Source organism: Babylonia areolata, chromosome 11, assembly GCF_041734735.1.
Source record: "Babylonia areolata isolate BAREFJ2019XMU chromosome 11, ASM4173473v1, whole genome shotgun sequence".
NCBI lineage: Eukaryota > Metazoa > Mollusca > Gastropoda > Neogastropoda > Buccinidae > Babylonia > Babylonia areolata.
In genome coordinates, this window is record NC_134886.1 from 10,935,785 (window position 1) to 10,950,287 (window position 14,503).

A 14,503-nucleotide genomic window follows, 5' to 3' on the forward strand; every position below is an offset into this window, starting at 1 on the left:
CTGTCTGCCTGTGTGTTTGTCACGGCTGTCCTTGTCTCGTTTAGACCAGACAGAGCCGTGTCTAATTTGAAATGATATTTCCAGGTGTCCATATGTAAGCTGGGTTCTCTCGCCGTCTGTCATTAGCCACCATCGCTTGTTTCTCTCTTTCTATGAGGGTTTTTTGTTTTTTTTTCTCCGTCTTGGGCTACCTCTCTAGGTCTGTATGCCTCTTGTTGTTATCCCTGATGTGTATATATGTGATCAATTATTTTGATTTGATATTGAAATGATGATAAATTCGTAGAATATATGTAGCTTTGTGCCTCAGGAAATAGCGTCATTATCTTCTTTCTGCGGGCCATAAACAACGCGAACTCCTTAGCACCTTTTCTTCCCTTCCCCCTTCCTACGTTCATCAGCACATCCACAGTGAATGTCTCAACGTCTGTACAGGCATAGGTTACGGCATGGTGATTCTGACGTCAGTGGTGTCCCTGTACTACAACGTCATCATCTCCTGGGCCCTGTACTATCTGGCCATGTCGTTCAGCAGCACCCTGCCGTGGGCCTCCTGCCAAAACTGGTGGAACACCCAGCCCTGCATACCTGTAGGCGCTGTGGATCAGACTGCGGACCGGGATAACCTCACCTTGGCCTTCTCTTCTCCTCCCCCTTCTGTCTCTGACGTTGCAAATATGACATCAGTGAACATCACAGAGAGCGTGATGAAGGCAGAGTCATCGGTGGTCCAGTTTTGGTCGTAAGTACAGGTTATGTAAAATGAATTTGGGGAAACCAGAGTGTTAGGAAGTTTTATCAGCTTACCAACAGTTGATGACACAAATTTTACAACCACAAAAATTGCATTAAAACTCCTAGCCACTTAAAACAACCAGCCAGCCAGCTTGGAATCAAGTCAGCAGTAATTGCAAACTGGCTACCAAGCAAAGAATGTAAACCATGTCGTTAGTTTACGGATATCACTGAGTATACACTTCAAATGATCAAGCAATCAGCCATTGAGAGATGCTGACAAGGAACCAACGAACCGCATTTATGAGATCATTTGTCATTGGAGGATAAGTCTTGGGTTATTCTGTATGTGTTTAACTATGCAGCTTCGTGATTTTATCCACCAAATTGAAAAAAGACATGAAATCAAATGATACAACAGAAGTTAAAACATGCCTAATTCACTGAAACAATGCATACAAAACTAATCAAATCTCATGTGTTTATCGCACGCTCCTTTGATATATATGGAATATTTTCTCAACGGAAAAATAAACAATCATCTACATGTTAAAATTTCATATAAACAATGTACATTTAACAAATTAAACACATCATTACATCACTTGTGAAATATATGCATTAAAAAATTCTTTATGTTTTCTGCAAAGAAGTTTCAACAGCGTTTAAAACACGTCTTGCTCCCATTTTGCTAATATATCATGACAATGATTTTAAAGAAACCCACAATGTGAAGATATCCAACTTATGTCACTATCGTATTGTTTATGAGAGTGTGATGAATTCATTGTATTAATTGAAAAATGATATTTATATTGTTTGCACAGTGTAAGGGATTCAGTGGATCAATGGATTTTTATGTAGCTAGGATTTAGCAACTCTGGGATTCACTGACCACCAGGATTATCAACACTTGGATCTTTCGACATGGACAACATTCTAATTGTCAATGGATTCAGGATCGGTTGACCCAAGTGTTGTGGATCCAAATATCAAGGGACTAGCAGTTGTGTTGACACTAACGTAGTTGGGGATGAATTAAATTGAAATTGTTTGAGCTGCACTGACTTTACCTGTCTCTGAAGTGCCCCGTGTGGTGACTGTGGACCAGGAATCACGTGCTGCAGGACAGGGGCCACAGTATCGGTGACCTGGGGGACCTGCGATGGCAGCTTGTGCTGTGTCTGCTGGCGGCCTGGGCTGTGGTCTTCTTCTGCCTCTTCAAGGACATCAAGACCTCTGGAAAGGTCAGACAGGGTCCGATTGTGATCAGTGTCCATCCTGCTACCACTGCCCACTCCTGTCGTAACCTGACTCAATTGACAGTGATGATGATGATGATGATGATGATGATGATGATGGAAATGTGTGATAGTCAGTCGTGTCCGACTAAGACCACCAGAACAGCATAGGAGGCAACTGCTGTCCTGACTATCTGGGCTAGAATTTGATTATGGTAGAGAATGTCTTGCCCAAGTTACATCCCCACGCTCTCGATCAAAAGGTTTTTCGGAGCAGTCGGTGTTGGGATGGTTCCCAAAGGCCAACTTGCCCCCAGGCTGCAGCACTAAGAGCCATTGCAATCTTGCCTCCTGGTTTGAGAGTCATAGTCCTTCACAAAAGACTAAGCTGTAAATGACTTCCCATTGCAATGTAGAAACCATTGATCATACAGCCATCACCTTGCTGTTGGCCCAGCTGTAAGCTAAAGTCAACCTGGGTACCTTAGCGTAATGACAGCAACATGCTCGATGATGGCAATGATCATGGTGATGATGATAGAAACAAGACGGACGTTAATGACAACGAGGAAGATAATGAGAATGATGCTTCTTCTCACACGATGGATTTCCAGTTGACAAAGCTCGTTACCGTACTAGTCAATCTCAATGTAAGAAACAATCCATCTTGAGAATGTTCTACACACACACACACACACACACACACACACACACACACACACAGAGAGAGAGAGAGAGAGAGTCGCGCACGCGCAACACCGACAATAAAACTAACATAAACAACGCTAAAGACACCAACGACGATGATAAAGCATGAGACACCAACGATAACACCGACAATAAAAACAAAGACGGCGAAGATACCAACAGCATTGCCGGAAGTAACAACTTCGTTGATGACGGCTGTTGATGACTGACAACATAACAATGATGACGATTAGGAGGATGACGACGATGATGGTGACGATGACACAGGTGATGTACGTGGCGGCAGTCCTGCCCTACGTGGTGCTGCTGGCACTGCTGATCAGAGGGTCCCTGCTTCCTGGTGCTGTGGACGGAGTGATCTTCTACCTGGTCCCCAAATGGCACCGTCTGCTGGACTGGCAGGTAACCTACATGATGCAAGAACACTTTATTACCTCATAAAGATAAACTGTTCCCAGGTTACAGATTAAAAGGCGACATGTAAAACAGCATAGCCATTACATTTACAGACCAACACAAAGTCCGAACATACTCCCACGTTTCAAAGTACACTGACTCATAATAAACAAGATAGGCAAGGCCTTCAAGAATCACTTGTGATGCACTTAAAAATAAATAAACAGATAAATGATTTCAATCATTAAAATGTGTTCTGTAATTGTTATCATAAAGCTCCGAATAATAATAAAAAGAAGGCCTGAGCACAGATTTGAACCCAGCATGTTCAGGTGGAAAGAAACTGTCTCAGTCACAGCACTATGCGGATCTATCAATGACGTTCAAAAATTAACATTTAAGTATGTTTAAAAAAAAAATTTTTAGCGTGATAAATCGATTGCAGAATTCTGAGTGATACCACTGTTTAAATCATGTTATTTGGGTATATCTCGAGCATTTAAGAATTCTTTAAAGTCCGCGGATAAGACGTTGCCATCGCCTCAAGCACACTGCAACATTTAGCCGTTTTCTCCGGATCTAGATAGATGTTCGACAGGTTTAGTTACACTCGCCGTGAAACTTCGACATGGTCGATTCAGTTTCTCTTTTATGTTCATTCTAGTTAATTCAGTATCCACTTTGAAATATTCATATGCAGTAAACACGTTGATAATATAGTTTGTGTCACTATATGTGTTCTTACCAGAATTTGTATTTCCGTTCTTTTATCTGCAAACAAGAAAAAACAAGATCTGCACAGACCAGCCTAGACAAAGCTGGCGAAACTCAGTGAAACCGTCATTTCAATTTTATTGTATGTTCATTCTAATTAATTCAGTGTCCATATTAGAATATTCATATGCAGTAAACGCGTTGATGTTGTATTTAGTGTCACTGTATGTGGTCAGGTCAGGTCATTAGATCTGCTACTGGTAACCTGTAATCCAGTACAACCTGTTCAGGGTCGGGTTGCCGGCGACTAAACCGGCACTCCCACTGCTCCCTTCCGGGACTGGTGAGGCGGGTGGCTAGACACCCTTATGGAGATCCATAAAAGGGCGTCGGCTCAGGAGAGCCACCGACGGCCATCTAGCTCCACTGTGCTGTGTGCATGCCACACGCAGTTGGCCCCCGGGGTGTGTCTACCCATGCATGCGAAGTCTGGATCCGGCAGAATCTGCGGAAGAAACCTGTCGGTTCAACGGAGAGGAAGGCGGTTACAGCAACGCACTGTGGAGTGCAGAGAGCAAGATGAGACACCGAAAGGATATCTTGGTCATCCACTGCATCCGTGCTCATCCTCCAGTCGTCTCGACTTAGTCTTGCCACTGGAAATTGGTGGACCCGGACGAGAGAGTGAGGTCGACGTTGCGCAACTCCTCTTCACTTTAAATAAACTCATCGCGCAAGTCATCTGTCATCCAAAATGACCTTTCATCCTTCATCATTTCATCACCTCCAAGTCCTGTGGCGACAGGCGAGCGACGAAACGACAGGTGTGGGTACACTGGCAGTTGCAGCCGCAGACCTGCACGCAGGTGGCTCAGGCCATAGGGTCGTTCTTCGTCGACAGGAGCAGCGATGGAGCTCGGCAGCCGTCTGAGCAGCCCTCTTTAGGAATGCACTGCTCACCTCCTTGGCATGAGGAAGGGGCTAGAAAAGGTGCCCTAAAAATTGCCTGCTCCATATCACCCTGGCCAGCATACCGCGGCTGGCGGGGACCCTACATCAGCGGTCGAAACAAAAAGAAAGAAAAGAAAAAAACAAGGATCGTTCCTCTCACCATTGGTGCTTGGAACATAAGGACTCTCCTGGACAGAGATAACACGGACAGACCCCAAAGGAGAACGGCACTAGTTGCATCCAAACTCGCCAGATACAACATTGACATCGCAGCCTTGAGTGAGACTCGGCTTACAGGCGAAGGCGAGCTCTGTGAACGGGGATCTGGTTACACCTTCTTCTGGAGTGGACGAGGAAGCGAAGAGCGACGTGAGGCTGGCGTTGGTTTTGCAGTAAAAACAGCACTTGTCAGCAAGCTAGCTGGAATCCCAAAGGGAGTCAACGATAGGCTTATGACCATGAAACTCCCACTGGCATCTGGCCAGAAGCACCTCACTATTGTCAGTGCCTATGCCCCAACCATGACCAACCCGGATGAAGTGAAGGTGAAGTTCTACGAGGACCTTCACTCTGTCATTGCTGCTATCCCTAAAGCAGACAAGCTCATCATTCTTGGGGACTTCAATGCTAGAGTCGGCTCTGACTACATCTCCTGGGATGGAGTGATTGGAAAGCACGGTGTGGGCCACTGCAACCCAAATGGATTGCTTTTGCTTCAGACTTGTGCAGAGCACGAACTGCTGATAACCAACACAGTTTTCTGCCTCCCTACCCGTAACAGGACGTCATGGATGCACCCTCGCTCAAAGCATTGGCATTTCATAGATTACGTCATCGTCAGGAAAAGGGATAGGCAAGATGTACGTGTAACAAAGACCATGTGCGGCGCCGAGTGTTGGACAGACCATCGCCTTGTAGTCTCGAAGCTGAATATTCGAATCCAGCCCAAGAGACGCCCCCAAGGCCAGAAGGCTCCAAAACGGCTCAACATCGCTAAGCTGAATAACATCACCATCAAACAGTCCTTTGTGGAGCTGCTGGAAGATCGTCTGGAATCCGCCTCTCTGGACAACCAGAATGTGGAGTCTGACTGGAGGACCCTGCGTGAGCTGATCTATAGTACAGCTTCAGAGACCCTGGGACCCATGACCAGAAAGCACAAAGACTGGTTTAATGAAAACTGTGATAAAATCAAGCAGCTTCTGGATGAGAAACGCCGTCTGCATCAAGCCTACCTGAGCAACCCAAAGTCCACATCAAAAAAGGATGCGTACGATGCCATCCGCAGGACTGTTCAGCAAAAGTTACGCCAGATGCAGGATAAGTGGCTGAGTGACAAAGCTGATGAGATCCAGGGATATGCTGACAGGCACGATATGAAGAGGTTCTATGATGCCTTAAAAGAAGTCTACGGCCCCACATCCTCAGGATCATCCCCCCTCCTCAGTGCAGATGGGAATACGTTGATCACCGAGAAGGAAAAAATTCTCGAACGCTGGGCTGAGCACTTCAACAGTGTCTTAAATCGCCCTTCCTCCATAAATGATGAAGCCATAGACCGTCTCCCACAAGTCCCCATCAACGAAGCACTGGACGATCTGCCAACACTTCTTGAGACCCAGAAAGCAATCCGTCTGCTATCCAGTGGCAAAGCACCTGGCTCAGACTCCATACCAGCAGAGGTCTACAAGGATGGAGGCACTGTGCTGACTGAGAAGCTTCATCAGCTGTACTCACTCATGTGGAAAGAAGAGACGATCCCCCAGGATTTCAAAGATGCATCTATCATTCACTTGTACAAGCGAAAGGGGAACCGGCAAGCCTGTGATAACCATCGGGGCATTTCCTTGCTCTCTATCGCAGGCAAGATACTTGCCAGGATCCTACTAAACCGCCTCACAGCACACCTTGACCAAGGTCATTTGCCTGAGAGCCAATGTGGATTCCGGAAAGAGCGCGGAACCACCGACATGGTGTTTGCTGCAAGGCAGCTGCAAGAGAAATGTCAGGAGCAAAATGCTGATCTGTTCTCCACCTATGTCGACCTCACTAAGGCCTTCGACACCGTGAGTAGAGAGGGACTGTGGAAGATCATGGCCAAGTACGGATGCCCTCGGAAATTTATTTCCTTGGTCAGCCAATTCCATGAAGGCATGCAGGCTCGAGTCCAGGACGATGGCGAAACATCTGCTCCTTTTGCTGTCACAAATGGTGTCAAGCAAGGCTGCGTCCTGGCACCAACGCTGTTCAGCCTCATGTTCTCTGCAATGCTTACTGATGCCTTCAGAGATGGCGATGTTGGAATCGGCCTAAAGTACCGAACAGATGGCAAGTTGTTTAACCTCAGAAGGCTTCAAGCAAAAACGAAGGTCATGACAGACATCATCAGAGACTTTTTGTTTGCTGATGATTGTGCCCTCAATGCTGGATCTGAAGCTGACATGCAACTCAGCGTCGACAAGTTTGCCACTGCCAGCAGGAACTTCGGCCTTATCATCAGCACGAGGAAAACTGAAGTTCTTCATCAGCCAGCCCCAGGGAAACCCCACGTTGAGCCCAACATCACAGTCAACGGTCAGAGACTCAGTGCGGTGGAGCGGTTCACATACCTTGGCAGCACACTGTCACGAAATGCGACCATCGACGATGAAGTGAACGTCTGGATTGCAAGAGCAAGCGCAACTTTGGCAGACTCAGTGCAAATGTCTGGAACAGAAGAGGCATTAGTCTTGAGACCAAGCTAAAGGTCTACAGAGCAGTAGTTCTCCCCACACTACTGCACGCCTGCGAAACTTGGACAGTGTACCAACGACATGCCAAGAAGCTGAACCACTTCCACACAACATGCCTCAGGAAGCTACTGAACATCAAGTGGCAAGACAGGACCCCAGATACAGAGGTGCTCGCATCTTCACCATCCTGATGCAGTCCCAGCTTCGCTGGGCTGGACACGTGGCGCGCATGCCAGACCATCGGCTGCCCAAAAGGCTCTTCTATGGCGAGCTGCAACAAGGGAAGAGATCACACGGAGGTCAGAAGAAGCGCTTCAGAGATACTCTGAAAGTCTCTCTTAAAGCGTTTGATATCAACCCTGACTCCTGGAAGGAATCTGCAGTGGACCGTGACAAATGGCGCGCTGCTGTGCACAAAGGCGCCAAGTTGTGCGAGGCCAACAGGACTGCTGCAGCTGTTCAGAAGAGGCAGGCCAGAAAGTCACGGGCAAACAAGCTCCCTGACAATGATATGCCTGTCTTTGTCTGCCCCAACTGTCAGCGAACATTTCGTGCGCAGATTGGACTATTCAGCCATCTGCGCATTCACAGATAGATTCATGAGCATCCTCCCCCCCCACCCCACCACCACCCTCACCCCATCCCCCAGCTGGATGACAACGATGGTCATCATCGATCTCGATGGACACACCACCATGTATTCTGTCCAGAATTTATATTTCTTTCCCTGTAATTGCGAACAAGAAAAACGAGGTCATGCCATCTTCATACCAAGTATAGCCTGACGAAATAAATCGTTAATGATCCGGAAACACGGCTTAATGCAGGAGACTTACAAACTATTATTGGTATGACTGTGAAGATTTTTTTCCTACCACTTTTAAGCCAAATTTGGTATTTGCAAAGGAAATGGCAATGTTAAAGTTTACCGCTGACACACAGACATGCACACACACAGACACACACAGATACACACACACACACACACACACACACACACACACACACACACACACACACATACACACACACTCACACACACAACCAAACACCAGGTTATAACATAGACTCAGTTTGTTTACGCAAGTGAGTCAACAGAACTAAGACAAAAAAGGAAGTAAACATATCATAATAAGATGATAAAATACGATGCGTATATCACAAATTAAACACTCAATTCAATATCACTTATACCTCCACTCATATACACATATAATTCAGTTATGAAATGAAGCACGCTGACGTAAGAATGATCACGTAAACAATCACATTTTAAATACATGCATAATATTCACACACACACACACTCACACACACACACACACGCACACACACACACTCTCTCTCTCTCTCTCTCTCTCTCTCTCTCTCTCTCTCTCACACACACACACACACACACACACACACACACATCTCACACTAAAAATGCAGTACGCTTAGGTAAAACACTTCATACACATTCGAACACCTCACAGACACTCTCTACAAGGTGAAACTGGACCTGCCCCAAAACAGCCCCCCTAGGCAGTTGAACTGGACCTGGCCAAAAACAGCCTCCCATCTGGGGAGTTCATCTAGTACTAGCCCAGAACAGCCCCCCAAGAGAGTTGAACTGGACCTGGCCAAAAACAGCCTCCTATCTGGGGAGTTCATCTAGTACTTGCCCAGAACAGCCCCCCTAGAGAGCTGAACTGGACCTGGCCAAAAACAGGCTTCCTTTCTGGGGAATTAATCTAGTACTAGCCCAGAACAGCCCCCCCAGAGAGCTGAACTGGACCTGGCCAAAAACAGGCTTCCTTTCTGGGGAATTAATCTAGTACTAGCCCAGAACAGCCCCCCCAGAGAGCTGAACTGGACCTGGCCAAAAACAGGCTTCCTTTCTGGGGAATTAATCTAGTACTAGCCCAGAACAGCCCCCCTAGGCAGTTGAACTGGACCTGGCCAAAAACAGGCTTCCCTTCTGGGGAATTAATCTAGTACTAGCCCAAAACAGCCCCCCTAGGCAGTTGAACTGGACCTGGCCAAAAACAGGCTTCCCTTCTGGGGAATTAATCTAGTACTAGCCCAGAACAGCCCCCCTAGAGAGTTGAACTGGACCTTATCCAGAACAGCCTCTCTTCTGGGGAGTTAATCTAGTACTAGCCTAGAACACCCCCCACCCACCCCCCAGAGTGAAACTGGAACTGGTCCAGAACAGCCCCCCCCCCCACCCCCCTTGGAGAGGTAAACTGAACCTGGTCCAGAACAGCCACCCCCGCCACTCCCCCCCCCCCTTGGAGAGGTCAACTGAACCTGGTCCAGAACAGCCACCCCCGCCACTCCCCCCCCCCCCTTGGAGAGTTAAACTGAACCTGGTCCAGAACAGCCCCCCCCACACACACACACGCACACACACACACCCTTGGAGAGTTAAACTGGACCTGGTCCAAAACAGCCCCCCACACACACACACACCCACACCCTTGGAGAGTTAAACTGGACCTGGTCCAAAACAGCCCCCCCCCCCCCCTTGGAGAGTTAAACTGGACCTGGTCCAGAACAGCCTCCCTTCTGGGGAGTTAATCTAGTACTATCCTAGAACAGCCCCCCCCCCCCCCCCCTTGGAGAGTTAAACTGGACCTGGTCCAGAACAGCCTCCCTTCTGGGGAGTTAATCTAGTACTATCCTAGAACAGCCCCCCCCCCCCCCCCCCCCCGAGAGTGGAACTGGTCCAGAACAGACCCTCCCCCCCACCCCTTGGAGAGTTAAACTGGACCTGGTCCAGAACAGCCCCCCCGGAGAGTTAAACTGGACTTGGTCCAGAACAGCTCCCCCCCCCTTGGAGAGTTAAACTGATCCTTGTCCAGAACAGCCCCCCCCCCCCTCCCGCCCGCCTTGGAGAGTTAGCTGATTTGGTGCAAACCCGGATTAACTCCCGGGAGTTAATCTGGGACAGTGCCAGACTGACTCCCGGGTGTTAAACTGGGAAGGGGGCCAGTTTCAGCACGTTACACCGGTAATGTGCAAAGGAGATTTTGCAATACTGACCACATGGACGACTATATACACAACATAAAGATTGTAAAAGCGAGGCTCTGGTGATCAGGTGTGGCTGGCGGCGTCCTCCCAAGTCTTCTACTCGGCTGGCATCGCCTGGGGAGGCGTGTCCACTCTGGCCAGCTTCAACCGCTTCCACAACAACGTGTACAGGTGGGTTACACTGTGCCGTGTCTGTGCGTGCCTCTGTCGCCCCGCACGTGCTGTTTGGCTCATCTTTTACAAACAGTGCGAGTCTGGGGGGTAACCTCAGCTGTCTGTTATTTCTGGCTGTTGTTGTATATGCGCACAGTTTTATAACTATATCACATACTCTGTGTGTGTGTGTGTGTGTGTGTGTGTGTGTGTGTGTGTGTGTGTGCGTGTGTGTGTGTGTGTGTGTGTGTGTGTACATATGTATGTATGTATAGAAAGCCCTGCCCGTAACACTATTTGTGTCCGAGAACCGAAAGAATTGTTCAAAAGCAAATCTGTCGAGAAGTGACTCATCCGTCTGGAGAAGGAAAGTGTGTGTGTGTGTGTGTGTGTGCGTGCGTGCGTGTGTGTATGTGTACGCGCATGTGCGTGCGTGCGTATTTGTGTGTGTGCGTGCATGCGTATATGTGTGTGTCTTAACCATGCCATTTTCTTTTTAAAAGCAACATCAAGGGCTTGTGAATTACTTATCATTGTCATATTGGCTGCTTTTGACGATGATCGATATGATGACGAAAACGATTATGTTGATTTCACTTGACGATGACAATGACTGAACTTTACGTTTACTTGTTCCAGGGATGCCCTCATACTGCCCGTGCTGGACGCTGTGACGTCAGTGTTCGCTGGTTTCGTCATCTTCGTCTATGTGGGCTACATGGCTCACGTACAGAACACCACGGTGGATAAGGTGGTGACACAAGGTAGTGTAGTGCAGTGTAGTGTAGTATTGTGTAGTGCAGTGTAGTGTAGTACAGTGCAGTGCAGTGGAGTGCAGTATAGTGCAGTGTAGTGTAGTGCAGTGTAGTGCAGTGTAGTGTAGTGCAGTGCAGTGGAGTGCAGTTTAGTGTAGTGCAGTGAAGTGCAGTGTAGTGCAGTGTAGTGTAGTGTAGTGCAGTGAAGTGCAGTGTAGTGCAGTGTAGTGTAGTGCAGTGCAGTGGAGTGCAGTGTAGTGTAGTGCAGTGAAGTGCAGTGTGGTGCAGTGTAGTGTAGTGTAGTGCAGTGAAGTGCAGTGTAGTGCAGTGCAGTACAGTGTAGTGCAGTGCAGTGCAGTGTAGTATAGTGCAGTGTAGTGTAGTGCAGTGCAGTGTAGTGTAGTGCAGTGCAGTGTAGTGTAGCGCAGTGCAGTGCAGTGCAGTGTAGTGCAGTGCAGTGCAGTGCAGTGTAGTGTAGTGTAATGTAATATAGTGTACTGTAGTGTACTGTAGTGTAGTGCAGTGCAGTGTAATGTAGTGTAGTGCAGTGCAGTGCAGTGTAGTGTAATGTAATATAGTGTACTGCAGTGCAGTGCAGTGCAGTGCAGTGCAGTGCAGTGTAGTGTAGTGTAGTGCAGTGCAGTGCAGTGTAGTGTAGTGTAATGTAATATAGTGTACTGTAGTGTAGTGCAATATAGTGTACTGTAGTGTAATGTAATATAGTGTACTGCAGTGCAGTGCAGTGCAGTGCAGTGTAGTGTAGTGCAGTGCAGTGTAGTGTAGTGTAATGTAATATAGTGTACTGTAGTGTAGTGCAGTGTAGTGTAGTGTAGCGTTCCTGCGTTGTCATGTCCTGAACTGTCGTGTCCTGACTGTCCTGTCGTGCACTGAACTGTCCTGTTCTGAGCAATATGACCTCTCTTGTCCTGTATTGCGCTGCGGTTGTCTGCGGTGCACTGTTGCATAATGGTTACATAAGCAGAAACCATTACATTAGTGAACCATTGAGTATCTCAATGATTCTGTGTGCTGTACTCTTTGTGAGTGTATTGTTGTTTTGTTGTTGTTGTTGTTTTAATTTTTTTGTATGAATGTATGCATCAAATTGCCTTATTTGTTGTCGATGAGATACTGCATGTTGTTATAGTCTATCTTTATTGATACCAAGAAGCTGTGGCCATGACAGAAAATGTCTAATGTGATTTATCTACGGTCAAAGAGTTTGTCTTCTTATCTTAACGCTGCAATTTATACAGAAGATGAAAAGGAAAAGCAGAAGAAATGGCGATGATAATGTTTTGTTCATGAATATGATCACACACCCCCACAGAGAGAGAGAGAGAGAGAGAGAGAGAGAGAGTGAGAGGACATGGTATCAATCTGATATTGCGTTGTGCTATATTGCCATGCATTATTCACATATTGCAGGAAGAAAGCGTAGCTGAAAGTGTAGTGAGGTGTTTGTAATACAGCTGTCAAGATATCACGGTATTCATTTCCTTTGCTGAATGTGTGGCTGGTATGTCTGTCTGTCACACATGTGAAGCAAACAGACAGCGACAGAGGAACGAAAATATGACCAAACAAAACCAGCATTCTGTCGACATATCTTCCTGGCAGGAACTGGTCTGGCATTCATTGCGTATCCAGATGCCCTGGCCTCCATGCCACTTCCACAGCTGTGGGCCGTGCTGTTCTTCCTCGTTCTCTTCACCGTGGGCCTGGACAGTCAGGTGAATGACGTCATCGTGATTTTCGTCACATGGTGACGTTGTTTCCATAAGTTTGTGTTTCTGGTTGTGGTGATGTTAAGTCTTATCGGTATTTAAATCAACATTCGCCAGACACTACGTGCCATGCCTTCTCCCTCTCCACCCCCACTCCCCACCCCTCCCCTTATTGGTGGCAATCGTGTTTAGTCGCTACCCCCGCCCCCAACCCGCTTCCCCCCCCCCCCCCTTCCGGTTCATGCAACTGAGACCGTCACGATGTTCAACGACAGCCACAATGAATCAACCAGACGTTTGCCACACAGCCACGACAGGAGTCAGGAAGGAACACCCCCCCTCCCCCCCCCCAACTCCCCCCTCCACAACCCAAAAAATAACAACCGAAGTTTGACCTACTTTGAAATCAGGGCATAGTGGATCAAGGAATTCGAGAGGCAATTTTATTTTTGATGATGATTATACAATGTGTGAGCACGTCGGCATGGTGATCATTATAACCAGCTCTGAGTGATGGCAGAACGTACAATTTTAATGCCTGTTTCTCTGCCTTCTTCTCCGCCATCATTTGGACATTAAAATGGTATTAAAAAAAAAATTAAAAAAAAGAGAGAGAGAGATTCTCGATAGACCTAATCCCCAAGAACCATGTCGCGGCCTCTGGATGGGGGAGCGAGGGGGGGGGGGGGCGGGGGGGGGGGGGGGGGGGGGGGGATGTTACACTGTTTTTCATCGTTTTAAATCTTGAGAATCTGTCAGGGGGTCTTGAAGGAACAGAGAGACACAACTCTGAACTCGTGATGGTTTAATGGATAGGCCCCAGACCCATGTCACTGAGTGTGGTTACAAAGTCATGTTCACAACAGAGGGACAGTTTCCTGCATGTTTACACAAGTTATGATCACAAATGTTAAAGTGAGAGAGAGAGAGAGAGAGAGAGAGAGAACTCGGAACTCAGAACTGTTTTAAAGAGAGAGAGAGAGAGAGAGAGAGAACGAATGAACGAACGAACGAACGAATCTTTTTTTTTAATGAGGGAAGTGGAATAAGCATGTATATGCTTTTTACATCCAGCCTTCACGGCAAAGAGAAATGAAATCAAAATGTTCACAAGATAGCAAAAGGTTATAGAAAAACATACATGACATTCAAATACACTCAATTGCACAGTAAGCAAATGGTGAGAGAGAGAGAGAGATACGGATACGGATGATTTATTCATCAGGCCATAGCCCCTATGAAGGGGTACACAAACAACATTTGTTACGTCACATTTGTTTGAATAAACACGAGAAAACCAAAATCACATGAAATCACATGAAACACAGATAGATTTGCAAAACATATCATGAGGTTGCAATTTCTCTAAATTT

General features: G+C 47.1%; 1 protein-coding gene across 3 annotated transcripts in view; it reads left to right on the forward strand.

The window, feature by feature from the left end:
- The window catches only part of LOC143287515 (sodium- and chloride-dependent glycine transporter 2-like), a 44,839-nt gene that overhangs the window by 20,730 nt on the left and 9,606 nt on the right, over positions 1-14,503 (forward strand). For all 3 annotated transcript variants that reach the window (XM_076595553.1, XM_076595555.1, XM_076595556.1), the window contains exons 4-9: positions 436-742; positions 1,847-1,982; positions 2,952-3,086; positions 10,563-10,666; positions 11,288-11,412; positions 13,024-13,136. In XM_076595553.1, coding sequence (XP_076451668.1) covers positions 436-742; positions 1,847-1,982; positions 2,952-3,086; positions 10,563-10,666; positions 11,288-11,412; positions 13,024-13,136 — 920 coding nt within the window. The remainder of the gene's footprint in view (positions 1-435; positions 743-1,846; positions 1,983-2,951; positions 3,087-10,562; positions 10,667-11,287; positions 11,413-13,023; positions 13,137-14,503) is intronic.